Raw genomic sequence first — 18187 nt, 5'->3', positions numbered from 1 at the left:
TAACCGAGTCCATGAGCGAGTTGAGCGGGAATAACGTCAGTGCCCAGTGGGGCAGTTCAGCGTGAGCTGTCGTCGAAAGAACTCGAAAGGACAGAACGGCTCCGCTCCGATCGCGGTACCACCTCGAATAATACCAGACATCAGACATCGGACGTCAGACGTCAGACTGTCAAGTTCACCAGCATCACGTGCGTACCCCGGCGCAGATTGGCCAGTGAAATAATTCCAAGCGAGGAGCAGCTGATCGACTCTTTGTTGCCATTTAAGACCGTGGGTGTCTGCGTAGAAGTGGGACTCGGAAACTTTCATGGCAGCGGTGATTCGCGTCCTCGTATCAGCGCACTCGACACTGTACCATGTGGTGTAGTGGTCTAGAGCCGTAAAGAGTGCGTCGACGTCCTGACGACGAGGAGGCGATTGCAAAACTTTCCAGTTTCGCAGGGGCGAACGATACAATATATAATATAACGTGTACACCGAGGCTGGGAACTGACACGTTCTTACGGCGAATGCGCGACGCAAAGTGAAACCTTGATGAGTACAATTGAGTGACGGATAATCGGTCATTATGTCGTCCGTATTTTCTAAATTGATCGACAAGACTTCGGAACGATATGGCATACGACAGGAGAGGCTGACCAAAGGGGTCGTGGGCCTCGTGACGACCCTTTATCTCCTGAAACTCGGATATCCTTACTTGAACCAGGTAGCGGCGCAGGCGAAAAAGAAGGCGACCAGCCTCTGCAGGGATATTTCGGACCATCGACACACCGCCAGTAATAATAACAATAACAACGTAAAGGATGACGGTAAGGCGAGAAACAATGGTGCAGCATCGGCCGGTGACGAGGCGAGCTCGTCACTACCTGCGGGTAACAAAGGCATTGGAACTGGTTTGGACCGTGAATTTTTGGCACGGTTATTGACACTGCTGAAAATTATGATACCGGGCTGGCGGACCAAGGAGGCAGCATTGCTGACGAGCGTTACGCTGGCTCTTTTGGCGAGGACGTTTCTTTCGGTTTACGTCGCTACCCTGGAAGGAAGCATAGTAAAACGCATCGTACTTCGGGACGGTTGGGGTTTCTTTTCGATGCTGATACGGTGGTTCGGCATTGCTCTACCTGCGACCTTCGTCAACTCGGCCATCCGCTACTTCGAGGGGCGTCTGGCCCTGAGTTTCAGGTAAACAGCTTGAATGGAGGTTTATTTTCTAACGATAAAAAGTGGTCGGACAACGATAATATCGGAATGCTCTTTGAACTTTGGAACTTGATCGCGGACGCGAGGATAATGAGATCGTTTTCACATTCGCTCGTGATAAAGCGAGCACAAAGCGGACTAGCTATCGCCCTATCTCCGTAACTATGACTGATCATCGTTTATCGTACCAGCTAATATCGAACGCCGTTTATCAACCGTACCGTAACGGTTGTAATTACTGCGAAGCTAGCGTGGGCGGTTCGCGCGTAGTCTATACGCTAGTCTCTCTAATCTCCGACCAACCTTACACGTTCCTTCTTCTACAGGGGACGGCTAGTCAAACATGCGTACAATATGTACCTCAGTCAGCAGACCTACTACAGAGTCTCGGCCCTGGACTCGCGGCTTGGCGGAGCCGAGCAACGGCTGACCGACGACTTGTCCGAGTTGGCCAGCTCCGTAGCTCACCTCTATACTAGTCTTACGAAACCTTTGCTCGACTGTGCACTTGTGGGCATCGCATTGGCCTCCTTCTCGGCTCGTATGGGTTCCAGAACAGTTCCAGGTACTCGGTTTCTTTCCTCCTCCCTTTCCTTTTCCGCTTCCGGCGCATTCGTCTCAGGTACTGACACGGACTTTCCTTATCCACAGGTCCGCTGTTGGCAACGGCAGTGATAGGCCTGACTGGTCAGGTTCTGCGGCTGGCATCGCCAAAGTTTGGTCAATTGGTCGCCGAGGAGGCGTCGCGACGCGGGCGTCTGCGACAGGCACACGCGAGGGTCAGCGCTCACGCCGAAGAGATCGCTTTCTACGGTGGCCAGGATGCCGAACTTCGGCATCTCAACTCCGCCTACGACTCTCTGGTCGTTCATGTTAGACGAGTGCTTAAGTTGAAACTGTGGTACGTTATGCTGGAGCAGTTCCTCATGAAGTACGTCTGGTCGGGAACGGGGCTCTTTGTCATCGCCCTGCCAGTCTTATTCCCCGTGACATCCGCCTCACGGGCATCCAATGACGACAGTGAGTTACATTTTTTCATTTCAATCGCCTCGGACATTCGATGTCAAGAGTTTTCTTCGTTAACAGATTTTCTTCATCGCGACAAGTTGCTTAGTTCCGGTTCCATACGTGCGGTTACGCTCATAAAAGTCACGCGTTCCACAAGTCGTTTGTTATACAGATATTGCCGCAGCTTACTAGCGTCAGCGTTTTTCTCTTAACGTATTATTCGCAGTCTTACGTCACGAACTTAATTGACATCTTCGTTAGTTCTTGACATGGCGATGTAACGTACCGACGTACAAGCGGTATCAAAAATTAATTGAACGCACTTTCGCACACGTGTAACGGAAATCGGAGCAGTAATTAAAATAAGACCGTGAACGAGCAAGTCAAAATGTAATCTAGCGAAGCAGGCAACACTGAGGACCGTATGTGTAATTTATTCTGTCGTTGAAAGCGACAAATCTTTTACCTGACATTTCACTGATGTAAAGATAACTGCGCGTCCCGGTCTCGTCCATTTTCCGACCAACATAGTAAGGAAGTGAAACGACAAACGTAAACCACCATTCACGTATGACGCAAATTAAGAATAAAAGCCGCTCCTGATTTATTCTGAGTTAATTTTTTACACCGCTAGTGACGAACGCGTTTCACAATTAAACGTTGAAAGGCACAAGTAACAGTTGAGAAATACTTCGCAGCTGGCGTGAGTGAGAGGACGCAGTACCTGACTACCTCAAAGTATCTTCTAAGCTCGGGTGCCGATGCTGTAGAGAGGCTCATGTCGTCCTATAAGGTTGTATTGCACACCTCGATCCACTCTAAAATTCCCACGATTAAACATGGTCGGTCGATTGGAACAAGTTATTAAATTTCAGGAAGCCGTGGCCCTGGCTGGTTACACGGCTCGAGTTGGCGAGATGTTGGACGTCTTCAAGGACACGGCACTTTGTAAATATCAGAAGGGAATAGTCGTCGGACAGCACAGGCCGATTACCGGAAACGACGGTATAGAAGTAACGCGACCAAGCGAAAACATTCTGCACTTTGAGGACGGAGTACCGCAAATAAGAGGTGAGCCTGGCTGGAGAACGAAAATTGTGAGAGCATGATTGGTGGTTGCGCCGTTGGCAACACAATCGTTGCAACCTTTCGTGGTCGTAATTGTTGTACAATCAGATAATTAATGCAAAGAACAACGCCACGGTATTTCCATGTAACCACGTCTCTTATTGCGGCAAACCTGATGCTTAACGACATCCTCGACTTGGTTCATAGGTATTGTTCGCGAAAGCACAGACGGAAGTATCGGACTGACGAATGTCCCCATCGTCACACCCAACTGCGAAGTCATTGTGCCAAGTCTGACATTGCGGGTGAGTTCCACGTGACGTGAAACGTATATACGACCCGTACACCAACTTACAAATTGTATCCCTAATAATAGAGCCAGCATCTTCGAGTCGGCCTGGCATTGGCCGCCAAGAAACTCGTCGAGCCTCAGATTAGCCTGGCTGCTGACTCGAGACTGACAATTATTCAAATATAAAAGTCAAGATCAGAGGCAAGCAATACATGATCTGCACGTGTCAACCGTATCCATGTTTTAATAGTTTGTTTCTTTTCCCCTCTTCACTTCCCCGTTGTCTTTTATTTTGCATATTTTTCACCTACGCAGATTCAGCCAGGCGATCACCTACTGATAACAGGACCAAACGGGTGCGGCAAGAGTTCGCTGTTCAGGATCGTTTCCGGTCTTTGGCCCGTTTACGGTGGGGAATTGACCCGCCCCAAGGAGACCGGAGAGTTCACTTACGCTGGTGTGAGACCGACGCTTTTCTACATCCCTCAGCGGCCCTACATGACCGTCGGGACCCTGAGGGACCAGATAATATACCCCTCCGATTCAACGAAGGGCAAATACACCGACGAAGAGCTTCTCCACCTCCTGGATCTCGTCGATCTGCGAAGTCTCGCCGAGCGAGAGGCCGAAGGGCTCAGTTCTCGGAACGATTGGGACTCGACGCTCTCCGGCGGAGAGAAACAGCGGCTGGCAATGGCCAGATTGTTCTTCCACGCACCGAGGTACGCCCTCCTGGACGAATGCACTAGCGCCGTTAGTCTCGAGGCTGAGGGCACCATCTACGAGGCGGCAAAACGTATGGGGATCACCTTGCTGACGGTCACTCACCGAGTCGCCTCCCTGTCCAAATTCCACAAGCTTATACTCCGCTTCGACGGCGAGGGTGGCTGGGATCTTGGACCTTTGAACCAGAGCGACGTTCAGGTCAAGGTAGCGAATCACGACCAAGACATGGACAAGGAAGAACCTCACCACCATCACAGACTGCAGGTTGTTCACAAGAATTAATTTAATCGCGATTTGATTGGTGATGAAAAAAAAAGAGAGGATAGAAATCGATTTGTTGCTAATAGATGCTAAGGGGAAGTTGACCTAAAACTCATTCACTATCGTTGAAACTTGTCAAACTGCTTTTACTCTGTAGTATTGATAGCGAGAATGCTTGTCGGATTATGCGGCACTAATCATTCCTTAAACAAGTAACATAGCTCCCGGTGCCGCGGTGTTTGTAATTATGACGAAAACCACACTCGAAATATTAGACTCAAGCGGGAAAAGGAAGAGGTATTTTTAATGGACAGATAAGCAAGTTACTACGATTACCAGTGATTTATAGTATAACAAAAGTTGAATATTATCCAGCAATGTGCCATTTTTAGTTTTTGTTGTTAAACAGAAAGACGCGTAAATCTATTAATTTAAAATGAGTTAAAGTGAACAGAATATAAAATGCGATTTAGTGTGAATTAGTAAATTTTACGTACATATTTACATGCCATTTCCGACATTGCCATGGCTATACAAAAATTTATTATTATGTATTCTATATTATATTCTATTCTTTTGTCGCGGAATCAGGATGAACAATTAGGAACAATGATCATTTGCGGACGTATTGAGCCCTAATTTTCGTTGACGCGGTGATATTTGGGAGACACTTTCCATATTCAACTTTCGTCGGTGTTTTATCCGGAATTATGCAGGCAAACAGTTTTTTCTATCCTTGCATATGCAAAGCTAACGGCAGTTTAAACTTTTTTCGGCGTGCTAGATGTTTAGAGGCAGTTGCACATAATACGCTTACACTGGCCCTCATTATTTCCCAGCCACATATCGGCATGACCCCTTGGGCGAAATTATACCAAAAATTAGATTCAATTCGTCGAAAAAATATCAGTTCTGTTTTGGAATGCTTGAGTAATTTTGGAGTATCTTTAGATACTATCAGTACCTTGTTGTCTTTTCGCGCACTAATATATGTGATAAAAATACGTTTGTGACAAAATGATATCACGTCACGTTTATAACCAAATTGTATACTCACCTGTTTCTTTTGTAGGAACTACGTGACATGCTTGCCAAGGACCCAGTGGGCATCAGCTAGAACTGCATTTGGTTCAAAACAGATACTTACACAGAAAACAAAACAACTAGCAGCTGTACGAAGAAACGACTAATTTTCTTTTAACCGGAATACAGTGAGAATGCGCCGTGAACACTGAAAAACGAAACCGAACCGTGCGAACGGTCGAAACCAGTCAAACGAGAGCTACATTGCTCTTGTGCCCCAAATCAGTGCTTTTGTTTCATTGGGTTGTTTTTGTTTCTTTCGTCAGATCCATTTTCTTTTTCTGATAAAAAGTAGAAAAAGATATTTGTGTTGAACATGGTTGGAATAAGCAAAAGTGTGACTCACTGTGACGTGGTGCTGAGTATTATAAGATTATATTCGTCATTATTCTTCCACATTGCGGAGTATATATTTTTTTTTCCCCTTACAAGTGATGGATATGACTGCATACCGGTTTCAAAAAAACCGGAAAATACCTACTGTCGAGTTTTCATCACTAAGCAACCCGTAGCGATCGAACTTGGGCTTCAATGAATTGAATGAATCAGGGTATGATTTTCCTCTATTTTCGATTAATTGTAAGTAGATAATTTTGCACTATATAATATTCTCATACGTGATGAATGATTTAGAAACTCGGCGCGACTTCTATTATTCGATGCTAGTAGCTGCGAAGTTTACACTAAAAAGTAATTCGCGCGTCCAGGTTCTAATGTTACCATACTTTGGATCGCGGTTAATCCGCGTGTTATACTTATTCAAGGTGTGTAAAAAGCGGCAAGGAAGACGTTAATAATCACTGTTCAGCTTTACATATATACTACGATAAGTGTAATTTTAATATCCAAATATATTAATCGTGACAGAGAAGGGGGGAGGGGGGGCGAGCTCCGCCGTACAACCAGGTATGACTTCTTGTCTTTCGTGCTGACAAGCATAAATTGCAGATTGTAGGATCAAGACAACGGTGTGGATCATACAGCATCAAACCACGCATACGGAATGCATACATGCTTGTGACCAATTTGCATTACAGAGATAGCCAGTGCCTCGTGGCATCTGTAAGTGTAATTAGGAATAATTTTATACCCGAGCGACGAGTATAAGATAGCAACGCATAAAGTCCTTGTTATATACCTGAATGTGGTGGGGTAAAAAAAAAATTGAGGATTGTAAATATACGTAGATTTGATCATCGGAATGATACCACTGTAATTACTTTATAAACTATTTCTTCTACTAATTTATGATTAAATCTTCTCGCGTGTGAACTACAAACATGTGATATACCTAGTTTTGTACAATAATCACAAACTTCAACAAATATATTTAGTTTATAAATTAAATAAAACTATTTTTAAATATAGTTTGTACACACTGCTTTATTTACGAGACACATTTTCAATATGAGGAATAAAGATGAATCCATATTGCTATTTATATACGCGATCACAATTGTCAACATTATTTCCTCAACTTTCTTAATAAATTCAGCCAGCTGGGAGGAATATTTTAATTCGAGTTGGAGTTCAAAAATGACTAGTTACAAATCGAATGATTAGTATTTGTACTTGATCTCGAACGGTTTGACAAACTCTGCAGAAGCCGTGAATTACATTCGATAATGAGGAATTGAGAAACTGCTACACCCATACTTACGTTATTATTGAGAATCTATGCTTATTCGATAAAAACTAGGAAGGAGCGATGGTTAAGTAAGTAAGATATAAATTTGCTCAAATAACTTATCCCTTGATAGCAAAGTAGACCATGGACAGAACTTAACGTGAAAGTATTTTGGTGTATAATTAAACATTGTCTACAGTGGAAGTAGCTTTCCATCTTCCAATGAAAATCTTGAATTTAGGGTTCAGCGTATAATGTTGTTTGTAAATTTTTATGCGATATCAGTCTCCATGAAACTTCAATAATTTGATAACATTATATCTTAACCTGACTTGAGCACGGAGAAAAGTGCATCGCGTCAATGACTTTTAGAACTTGTCGGTATAATTGGGATGCAAGAAATATTCAGTAGATTACGGTAATAATTATTAATTATATTTAGTCACGCCATGTAGTAGTAATGCAGAATTTACTACACCCCTTTGATTTTCGGTTCACGAATCAAAATACACTGACCAACCGTTAAAGATTCGAGATTGCTTCCGAGGTATTTTTACAGGTCGAAGAGATAGATTCAATTTATATCGAAATAGAATGTTTATTAAATTATCAGCGTAATGAAGATGTAGTCACACCGGTGAAAGGCAGTTAAGTCAATTCAGTATGCGTAAGTGTGAGTACGTGTAAGATTGTCCGTAAATATTTCAATTAGGTACACTAACTCATAGCAACGATTTACTCAATCCTGACTGCTATCCAATATCCATTACAGCCACATAACCGCACAGGCATGATGGTAATATAATTACAGTCTTCTCATCACTGCGGTCGAGTCAATAAACAACAAGGAACGAAGTTAATGTATTGACTTGATGGGTTTTAACAAAATATCATAATTGCGGCCAATCACGGATTCACCACATTCAAAAATATGCAACGGCACGCTAACGCGGCTATAACGATGTGAACCATGCATCCATCAAATTTCAAAGTATGCGCATCTCGACTATCGATCACGTGGCAAGATCGTGCCGTGGTCGACGTTCTCATATAGGTACGTGAAAATGTGTAATTCTGCATACGTGATTCATACCATTTGCCGGTTGGGACATAATGAAACTAAATTGCATGTACAACTTAGCGGCGCATGACGATGTATGTACATGCAGTATGCTGCGACGCATTCGCATCGAAAGAGTTGAAACGCATGTTCAATACACACTCGAAATGAAATAAGTTGACAAAATCGAGAAAAAAGCGCGCCTCCAAACAGCGAACAGTCCCATTGATCGTAAATGAATTGTTCCTGGATCAACGACGGTTATTATATTGTGTCTAATTTTGAAGTCCGACTTGAGTCGTACGAACGTTGACGGATCGCGGAGACATCTGACTGTTTCCCGGACGATAGTTTCCGGAACCAAGAAGCTCTACCAAACTTTCACCGCGCTGTCCAAAGTAACGCTGATAGTCCGGTGCTTTGCGAAGACCCGCATCAGGATCGAACTCAATCCGCCACACAGCCTCTTGGTGCCAAGGAGCAGGCGCAGGTCCAAGCACGAAGTTTCTCACCGTTGCGACTCCTTTCCTCCATAATTCGGTCACGTACGGGTTGCCCTCGGCCACTTTTGACGAGCCGATAAACACCTGAGTTCACCAATGGGATTAATCCTCGGCAAAACTTCACCAGGGTCAACAACAGCGGGGAAAATGAACTCTAAAGTAAGGCAGACTTGAACCGAGACCTCTTCCACTTTCGGGTAAATTCACGTCTCGGTACCGCAAAGCGTGGGAAAATGAGTAATGCTCACCGCGACGATCAAGATTCCCGCTTGGAGTTTCATCGCTGATGTACCGAAGCCCTCGGAGACGGTTGGCTGGGTACTCGTCGAGTGTAAATCGAAGAGTGCGAAGAATGCGAGCGATCGGTCTTTATCGCTTTCATTCCGATCGGAAGAGGTCAGAATTTCGTAATTTGGTTCATTGTTGATCAATATTCAATTGGCGAACGTCAGGACGCGTGTCGTCAGTGTCGTAATCGGGCCGTTTGGGCCCAGCCGCACTTGAGAAGGGTGAGGCATCGATTTCAGCCGACCACTGCAGTACCCAACACTGTTTTCCAACCTTTCTCTTTCGCTGGTGGGCTAACATCGTCGGCATTACCGAAGACGGTATGTTTTAGTCGTTTGATATTCCTCGGACAACTCGGAGTGCTTTCGTAACAGCCGACACGGTGCTTTCTAGTTTCGTTGATACGTGCAGCCGATCGACGATATGGGCGTGAAATTGTTCCTGGTAAGACAATGATAATACCTCGACCGCGCTGTTGAACCGTAATTTCGTACCCGACGGAGGCCGCGAACTCCTTTCTTCCGGTCGTTCCACTCATGGAAGGCGAAGGTCCCTCGCCTTTCGTGCGAAGGTCTCTCTGGCCCAGCAATGGCCCCTCACCGCAGGCCTCGATTCTTAGAGTTCGCGATTAGATCGTTTTATTCGTTCAATTTGCCTATGCAGCGTAACATGAAAGGATGTTAATTGTTTACAGATGATGATGATGTTAGTCGGTGGATATTCGGTTCAGGGAGCTTCGGTTCTGGGTATTATTCACGACCTTCTGCAGGATAATGTCGCTGGAAGACCAGTTATCCACGAGGTAAGCCATTATCATGTTGCACCGATCAACTTTCTCATGAACTTTCAGAGGGGTGAAGGATCCACTTACTGTGTGTAAATTGAACCCTTTCCAACGTAACGAAGTTTCTGTTCTCAGCGGAACGTTCAATGAATTGTTGGTCGTTGAAAATGACGAACGATCAAATATTGATGAGAAAATTCCGAAGAGTCTGCACGTTCGGAATACCCAAAGTGTGGCTTATCGTTATTTTAAACTCATGACGTAACGGGAATTACTGGGTTCATCGTACACTTGATACTGTTTCCGGGATCACAGATTATAATTATGTACTTCATAATTCATCTGGCGACGGCGAGTTGGTCAATAAAAATACTGCCCCATGCAGTGCCGGTGAAAAAAATATAAATTTAAACTCTCGGAATTAGTTATTCAAGACCGTATTATAACCGTCTCCGTGTCACGACTTTCCGCCACTGATTGCATAACGCAGATACAGTGACACAAAAAACAAACAAGTTTTCCTTATATTATTTTAATTTTGTTCACGTTTTTACCTACTCTTAAACCGGTATAACCTAGACCAGGATCGCGGAGCTACTTCTATATAATTACACCACGGCGATAATTAAAGGCTGTTTTTATCACTGATTCTGAATGATGTATAGCGTAAAAAAAAAAAAAAAAATAAACCCGAGTTGTGTGCTTTGCAATTGTGCCAATAAAATTGTAAGACAAAAAGTTAACAGGTAATAAAAGTAGTTTTCCCCCTGCTGCCCCAAGGCCATGGATCAACCTCAAAGCTATATTCACAGGAGAGAATTTCTCTTTACTTATGCGCCCGCAGCAGGTTATGCATTGATTAGAATAAACATTACAATATATGCCTCGTGTAATAATCCTCGTAATTATTCACGCAGAAAAGCGATTGGGACTTTGACCCGGACGTTGGAAAATTAAGGAGAGTCCAATTCGAGGCTATCAATGGACCGCAAGGCCGTGACCTGATCGACAGGCTGGGATACGGGATCGGTGCCCATGGAGTAACACCAAAAACCACCGTCGTTAAACAGCCCGCGGTGATTCTAGCCAATTGGGATGCGTCCACGCCTGGGAGTTACTAGACACGGCGCTGATTTCGGCGCTTGTTGCTAAATCCCGAGAGATGGACACTTTACGAAAGCTCTAGTAGTTGGTACTTGAGAGAAGCGCTAGCCAATTGTCAACGAGATGTAGGTTTACATACAATATATCTCAAGTTTCGATTTTAACTCACGTGTACCGGATGATGAACAATTTAAGCGTGGAACTGATGTGATATTTTTTTTTTTTTTTTTTATTATAATTCTGTCTTTTTGGTGTTATAAAAACTGGATATTATTCAAGGTCAATGAATTTTATATTTGATCAGTCGTGCATTGGATAAAAAAAATCGCTATATTGGATCGTAATTGAAATGACGATAATTTGTTCTTTTTTCTTGGACGTAAAATTGTCAGGAAACACCCGTTTATTCGTGTGGGATAGATTGCGTGGAAATAAAAAAAAATCTAGTTAATAAATAGAAACATTTTGGATTTATAATAAATTGGTATGCAACGATTACATTTTTACCATATAAGTTTTGTATAAAATATGTATATCATTTACAGAGAATAAATTGATTTTAAAATAACGTGTGTAGTTACATAATTGTTTTAAATTAGTCTTAGTGTAATTCATTGCAGAACGGATCGTCGTTTAATTGCACGTAAATGGAGAAAACTAGTCTGTGGTGGATATCGGGTTTCGTGAAAGTTATAAATTTATGAAAATCACGATGAACCATAATGTCTTAGTGGAAAAAAAAACTATTTAATGAAAAAGCAAGCGATCGCTAAATTCTTGCGGACTTGAGGTTATTCTCCTTACCACGTTTCATCTTTTTGCTGTCGTAGGTACACGCATAAAATTAGCTAGCGAAACGTCCCAATTGGTATTCGTCCCAGTTGCGACAAAAATTACTTTTAGCGCAACAGCCGTCATTCTGGATTGCAAGTAAAGAGTGCTCGAAACGTGTAGATCTAACACTCAATCGTTCACTGTGAATCACCTATTATAATTGCGAATTCGCATCGTACGTTGGCTCGATCATAATACGTCGCATATACGTTCACGCTTTTTCTCAATTTCAAAGTGCCATTTATCAGGGTAGTTTATTCAGGGTTATAATAGTTGAAACACCTTTTTTTTTACATCTGCAAAGTCTGCACTTATTGTTAACCGTGGAATAAAAGCGCCAAAATGAAGAGTAAACTCGAACTTGTAATGGTATAATGCCTCTAGTCGCGCAAAACTAGAAAAAAGAAAAGAAAAAACATCGGAATTAGCGCGACGAAGATTTTAGTACCAAAAAATGATATTACGTTCCACGACTGGCTTCATGAATAACCAACGAATAAAAAAATTACTGGCATGGGCCTGGAGCGTAGTCTGAAGGCTAAGACTATATCGAATGCGGAAGTGTTGCTGCGAAACTGTCAATTAGCCATAATTCCTAGGGCTTACTATTAGCATGTGGATTGTGATTAGGAAAAATGAAAAAAGGCTCGATTAATCGCGCCGTCCACACAACTGGTAGTCATGTGCGGCGATCGTTTGCAGATCGTGATCGGATGGTTTTGGAATCAAAAGCAAATCCAAGAGTTGCTTAATTATGCGACACATGATAGCTCCGGAATTTGGGCCCAGCAGGGAAACGTGCAATTTGACATGAAACCAGCTTATACGTAGTTAAGTTAGAAGCTACTCTCACCATCCCCACCGACATCCTTTCGAACCCTACCAAGCCGGCCATCCACGGTTAAAGGAACTTTCACTCTTTACCAGTAAGAGCGTCGTTCAGCCTGTCCTACGGCATTTCTCACAATTGTGTGTTAGTTGTCGATAAGCTAAGCTTGAGCGACGTTTTCGTCTATAACGTTTTTATAATTTCGTTGCAGCAGAACCACGCTGGGTGTACGAAATGACGAGATTTCTATCCGTAAGTGCTGCGTCAATGCGACATTCGATACAGTCGTTAAATAAAAAATTGTGCCTAGATTCCGTTGAAGTTAATCGTAAGTAAGTAATACCGATCATGTCTCCTCCGCAGTGGATCGTGCTGCTCTTTGCGCTGATTGCCGTCTGTGGAATTGGTGAAATTTTAGCTACTATACCGCAGCCGAAGGCACCAAATTTCCAATACTTCGAAAGGTGAGTACCCCCTCCACATAACGCTTTCATTTTCTTGGTTGATTTCATACGCAGCGCAAATTATTATCAGAGTTTAGCCTTGTAAATATCCGAAAGTCAAATATCACTTTGTTTTAATTATCAGGCCGAAGTACCGTTATCCGTACTACGACGAGAACGGCCGAGGGAGACTTCTGTATGGGTACGGCGGACCAGAACTTTACCAATACAAAACTTACAGTGCTCTCGAAGGGATACACTAGCACAACTAACCATATGTAGCTGGAGAAGATCTACTAACTGACCAACCGAGCTGTCACGTCGGTAAAACAGTACCGATCTACAGATAGTATTTATTTTTTTTCACATCCCGACTCCAAATGATGGGAGGATTCTCAAAATTATCGTGTACCAAACAATCTAATGTATCATAGGTGTGGAATAAATTTGTTTTCATTAACTCTGGTGATAGATTTTTACTCGTTTCATGATCTCTGTTTTCACCTGCTAAAGGATGCAACAGTTTTATTTATTTGTTTGTTTTGTTTCCGTTAAATCGACATATTTAATTTGAGTTAAGGTTTTTATTGCAAAGACGAATGGCAAGTTCCGTGAAAAATTGGGTAAGCCGTAGCTTTGGAATTTTAAATGTGCTTGTTTCATTGTATGTATATAATCCATGCCCATACATGTACATAGATGGCCGCGCGTTACGTGAGCAATACGCACTGTATCGGGTTTCCATTCTTTGATAGAGCGTGATGAATAAAGGATTGCATTTGACATTTGTGTCACGAACGTATTGGCGGAAGTATCGGTTAAAGAATCAACTTCCTGTTTATGGAACATCGAGTAATTGCGTTTTACTTGCGTAAACAGCGCTGCGTCGCCACAGTGACTTTTATTCTACCCTGCATTGACGCGTAGGTTCATTGCAAAGTGTGGGGGAAACATTTTTTTTTTCCGACGAAGCGACTGCGGTGAAAAATTTCACTTCGGTCAAGCCTTGCAACGCCAGCTTTATCGGATTTGAAATGTTAAAATAACTACGACGAACACTCGCCTTTCCCCTTTCATTGACTATTCGAAATTCGTAAATCACTCAAGGCTGTATCTGCAGTACAGCGAAAGCAAATCCGAAACCTATACGAGCTATCACTTGAATTTCATAAAAAAACGGCCAAGTAGAACCACGCAACTATTTATCAAAACAGAATGAAAACAACTTTCACCTAAAGAAGATGGCACCGAAGAATATTACGATCAAATTCTATAGTAAATATACCAATTGCTATTTCTTTGGGCCAACATAACGTGCCTGTAACGAATAACACACTTTTCCCTCATATTACACCATCTGAAAATCCGTGGTTTCGGTGCTGCGTGTAAAATTGTCGCTGCATGGGTTTCGCACGATGCATCTCGTCACCGAAGATAGAAGGCAAAGACCTTCAATGTCGTCGAATCGGAAGCGAGTATAACGTGCGATTACAGCTCACCAAATGAACCGGTGGGAGTAAAACAAAGTCTTCCACGTCCAATTCTATCGGTAAGAAACCGTCGCCACAAGTTGCACAAGCGTAAGCTGGGTGAAGAAGATCGAAGAAGCGTGAGAGGTTGCTGAAGCTGTTGAAGCAGAGTGCTCAAGAACCACGTTACCTTGCCTTTGACTTTCTCTTAAACTCACTTTCTTTTTGTACACCGATCCTATCGCACCAACCGTGGAACCTGTAGATTACTGTCATAACGCAGCACCCGTCACATCTTCCGAGATCTTCGTAGTGTTTGGCATCATGCTGTCGTCAATAATTTCCGTACGTAAGTTGGCGTTATATTTAGATCGTAAGCTTTTTAAGACGGTGTTACAACTTGAAATTGGTATCCTCGGTGAGCTGTAGCTTCTTACTATGAGTTTGTACAGGGCAACCTTTATTCCAGAAATTGATCGGCGCTTTCAAGTGTAATCGATATCAGATAAAAATTGTTATTTGTGAAATGTCAACTCTCGCAGTCAGGTATGTGCAGAGTAAATGCGACGCTCCAGGAAGAATCGTACGAATATACAATGAGCACAGAAAGGAGTGTTAAAGATATGTAATTTCGTCCAGTTCATAATTTCTTTTTCACTTGTTAAAACGTTTAATTCGCAATGTAGAGCAGCAGCTGAATCTGATTTGCAATTGAAACAACCGATTTCACCGAGAGTTTTTACCAATAAAAGTTGTGCGATTTTTCGGTTTTTAAATTGATACCTGATCGGTTTAGAAAAAGACTTGAACAACTGAGCTGGTACATTCAAGCGTGTCCGTATCCATGTGTGAAGTGAATCCATTGCACAGAATGAAAAATATAAGCTATATTTAAACTAAAGCTTCTGTCCACTTTCAAATATGGTCAACCATGAGAAACAGACTTGACGTGACGAAAGAAAAATTATAATCAAGTCCAACTGGATAAAACTACTATTACGGGCATGTGTGTCACCAGATAAAACCCGTGTGTAATAAAATAAATCCCACCCACGCACCTCGTGTACATATTCATGATTGATAGTATTAGACTTCGTGTTAGACGTACTATATGTGCATTTCATATCGTAGATCAGCTTGATTTGCGCAATCGGCGCACTGGCAACCCCCGTCGCCTCCAGACCTCCGAAGGCGTTGCAGCAGCACGAGAATCCGCAGAATGGAAACTTGTTACTCGACAGCAACGCGATACCCTCAACGATTAGTGAAAACTTGATGAGTTTCTTTTCAACATTAACACCCGGCATATTGAGAAGCATATTAAATAGCGGACGGTGGGCCGAGGAGATGCCGTACGAATTCCAGGCAGACCCTGATGTCGAAACCAAAACTCAGGGCTACCAAGGATTGTACAACGAATTCCTCGAATCGAGGAAGAGACGGCTATAATTGCAGAGTTATTAATGCACACGGAGTGTGAGGAGGACTTGTTTGATTTTGAAATATAGCTGTAAGACATTTCTTGCATACTGATCAGCTGACTTCAGTTCGGTTGCAAGAAAAATAACATTACGAATCGAGAAAATCCCACCTGAGTTAATTGATAGGGCTATAATAATACTGACTCGTATCGGTGAACTAGTTCTGAATGTTAAATCGAACTATAACAAAAATATTTTTCGAACAACGCTAGTTTTGTAACTATCGATATTATTTGCGATGATATCAAAGTCAATGAAGCTACCTCGTGTACAACGTCTATGAGTTGAATATAATTATATCGGCGGTATTGAGGTATTAAAAATTGTCATGAGATGGAATTACAATTTTCAAATTCTACATCAATAATGGCACGAGCGATAAAGTCCAAGTCGCAGTTTACGAGAATTGCTGAAGTGGAGTGACTAAAACCGTCAATCCGGAACGTACACTTACGTCAAAAGTGGTTAGAAAATTATATGAGACCAGTTAAAATATATATTTGATTCGCATATTCGTAATCGAGGCTCAGCAGTGTTGCGTAAATATTATTATAACGCTGTAACGATTAGAACTTGTAGACCGAGTTTGAATAAGAGATGAACGAGTTGATGAATTAGACCCAAGACGCAATTATAGCCAAAATGCGTAATGAGTTATGTTTGTACATTTTACCGCCATTAAATATCAAACGGTTCATTTCCAAAGGAATGCAAACTTTGCATGTTGATATTTCACAATTAGTAATGACAAGTATCAAAGAGTTATAAATAGTATAAAAATATAAATATATACAGAATTATGAAAAGCATGAGTAATAAGTCGTAGTATAATTTATATTAATTTATACTAAACCCAGAAAAACAAATAGCTGGAAGAAACGAATAGTAAACCTTTACCTACAATAAATTTCAGCGTTCCGACACTGGTTAAATATTAAAATGGCAGAACCGGTTTAAACTGATTCTATATTTTTTTTTCTTCAATCGCCTTTGAGCAAAATAACTTGCTCAAAGATGTCCGGGGGCCACGTAGGAACGAATGACCCGTAACTAAAACAGCAAGTATGAGATATAATTGTACGAAGCTCGTCGGCATGCACGCAAACCTGTAATACAAGAATAAAATTAAGCTAAACTAGCAATACAGCAGTCCGCCATGTATCGTAATAGGGTAATAATGCTCAGCGGAAGAACATTGTGAATTCCGTTGCATGAATTATTTAAAAGCATCACGTTGCACGTGCAGTGGACGATCAATAAACGTCAGAAACAGGCTGTGCAATATTACGCAATGGTGTGCAGAGTAAATATCTACACTGCGTACAAAGCGCACCGGCGATATAAAAGTAAATGCATACGACAAACGAAACATCAACTCGTTAACATTAGCTCGACGATGAACTAGTGAAATAAAATTGATTTACCCGGTTAAGAGTTTTGCTATTCGTACGTTTTATTTCCTTTTCTATCAACGGTACCTACGGGTTCCCATAAAAATTATATCGCGCAAGAATGCTGTCAGGTGAAGTAACAGTGTAGCCACTTTCCTCATTAACGTAAACATTACAATCGCTACTAATCGATTTCCGAACACTTAACAAAATCCCGATATCCAGACAATTTCCTCGTGTAGGCTAATGTTTTTTTCCGTCAGTTGATACGTGGTTTTGAAAAGCTACCCTGCAGTAGATCTTTGGCCTTCTCGATACACGTTAAACCAACATTGATGATATGTTACGGGAAATTTGAGTAAGCCGACTGATAAATATCTGTCAAACCAACCAACAAGAGCTGGGCGACTGATCGAACCTTTCGATCGTAAAAAATTTTCCACAAATCTGGTTAAAAAATACATTCTAATCCGATGCGATGCGATGGTAAACAAATGTATCGGTAAGACGACGGGTCTACGTTTTCCAATGAAATATGAAGACGTACGTAACGTAACACCGTCTATGATACGGGAAAAATATGTGATATAATGGGCCGAGAATTGCGCAAGTATCGCACGTGAGGAAGTACGCGACATGTCCAGACGACTCGTTCGGCTTTACAAACATCACTCATCAGGGTTAGAGACCGAACAATGCAGCCGATCCAAGGCTGCGTTCGTTTTATATTTCA

The 18187-nt window shown here is 42.2% G+C and overlaps 3 protein-coding genes and 1 long non-coding RNA gene across 7 annotated transcripts; 3 read left to right on the top strand and 1 right to left on the bottom strand.

Moving 5' to 3' along the window:
- The first annotated feature begins 54 nt into the window (after positions 1–54).
- Positions 55–7008, top strand: LOC124174454 (ATP-binding cassette sub-family D member). Its single transcript, XM_046553634.1, has 8 exons — positions 55–1185; positions 1530–1768; positions 1855–2223; positions 2910–3004; positions 3087–3282; positions 3487–3584; positions 3887–4561; positions 5631–7008. The coding sequence occupies exons 1-8, from the start codon at positions 569–571 to the stop codon at positions 5673–5675; spliced, it is 2334 nt and encodes a 777-aa protein (XP_046409590.1). The 5' UTR covers positions 55–568; the 3' UTR covers positions 5676–7008.
- Positions 7007–9209, bottom strand: LOC124174471. Its single transcript, XR_006868938.1, has 2 exons — positions 9080–9209; positions 7007–8915 (listed from the first exon to the last, which is right to left on the bottom strand). It is a non-coding gene; the product is annotated as an uncharacterized LOC124174471 (long non-coding RNA).
- On the top strand, positions 8852–11559 carry LOC124174467. Of its 4 annotated transcripts, XM_046553656.1 has the most exons (4): positions 8997–9227; positions 9284–9439; positions 9814–9921; positions 10821–11559. In XM_046553656.1, the coding sequence occupies exons 1-4, from the start codon at positions 9072–9074 to the stop codon at positions 11022–11024; spliced, it is 624 nt and encodes a 207-aa protein (XP_046409612.1). In that variant the 5' UTR covers positions 8997–9071; the 3' UTR covers positions 11025–11559. The 4 variants fall into 4 exon arrangements, with proteins under 4 accessions (XP_046409614.1, XP_046409612.1, XP_046409613.1 ...); XM_046553658.1 differs by lacking the exons at positions 8997–9227; positions 9284–9439 and adding an exon at positions 8852–8990 and having other exon boundaries at positions 10821–11554; XM_046553657.1 differs by lacking the exon at positions 9284–9439 and having other exon boundaries at positions 9001–9227; positions 10821–11557.
- A 1209-nt stretch (positions 11560–12768) lies between these two features.
- LOC124174470 lies at positions 12769–13573 on the top strand. Its single transcript, XM_046553661.1, has 3 exons — positions 12769–12922; positions 13034–13134; positions 13259–13573. Exons 1-3 carry the CDS (start codon positions 12905–12907, stop codon positions 13374–13376), a joined length of 237 nt encoding a protein of 78 aa, XP_046409617.1. The 5' UTR covers positions 12769–12904; the 3' UTR covers positions 13377–13573.
- The last annotated feature ends 4614 nt before the right edge of the window (positions 13574–18187 follow it).

Source organism: Neodiprion fabricii, chromosome 1, assembly GCF_021155785.1.
Source record: "Neodiprion fabricii isolate iyNeoFabr1 chromosome 1, iyNeoFabr1.1, whole genome shotgun sequence".
NCBI classification, from domain to species: domain Eukaryota; kingdom Metazoa; phylum Arthropoda; class Insecta; order Hymenoptera; family Diprionidae; genus Neodiprion; species Neodiprion fabricii.
This window is presented reverse-complemented; position numbering and strand designations above follow the sequence as displayed.

What these genes read in the sequence shown, in the direction of transcription:
- LOC124174454 (XM_046553634.1), top strand. Translation starts at nt 569, where the DNA reads ATGTCGTCCGTATTTTCTAAATTGATCGACAAGACTTCGGAACGATAT. An exon ending in GGGTTCCAGAACAGTTCCAG is followed by an intron (nt 1,769 to 1,854) that starts GTACTCGGTTTC and finishes CCTTATCCACAG; the next exon opens with GTCCGCTGTTGGCAACGGCA. An exon ending in GGCTCATGTCGTCCTATAAG is followed by an intron (nt 3,005 to 3,086) that starts GTTGTATTGCAC and finishes ATTAAATTTCAG; the next exon opens with GAAGCCGTGGCCCTGGCTGG.
- LOC124174467 (XM_046553656.1), top strand. Translation starts at nt 9,072, where the DNA reads ATGCTCACCGCGACGATCAAGATTCCCGCTTGGAGTTTCATCGCTGAT. An exon ending in TTTCATTCCGATCGGAAGAG is followed by an intron (nt 9,228 to 9,283) that starts GTCAGAATTTCG and finishes GGCGAACGTCAG; the next exon opens with GACGCGTGTCGTCAGTGTCG. An exon ending in CGTCGGCATTACCGAAGACG is followed by an intron (nt 9,440 to 9,813) that starts GTATGTTTTAGT and finishes AATTGTTTACAG; the next exon opens with ATGATGATGATGTTAGTCGG.
- LOC124174470 (XM_046553661.1), top strand. An exon ending in AATTTCCAATACTTCGAAAG is followed by an intron (nt 13,135 to 13,258) that starts GTGAGTACCCCC and finishes TTTAATTATCAG; the next exon opens with GCCGAAGTACCGTTATCCGT.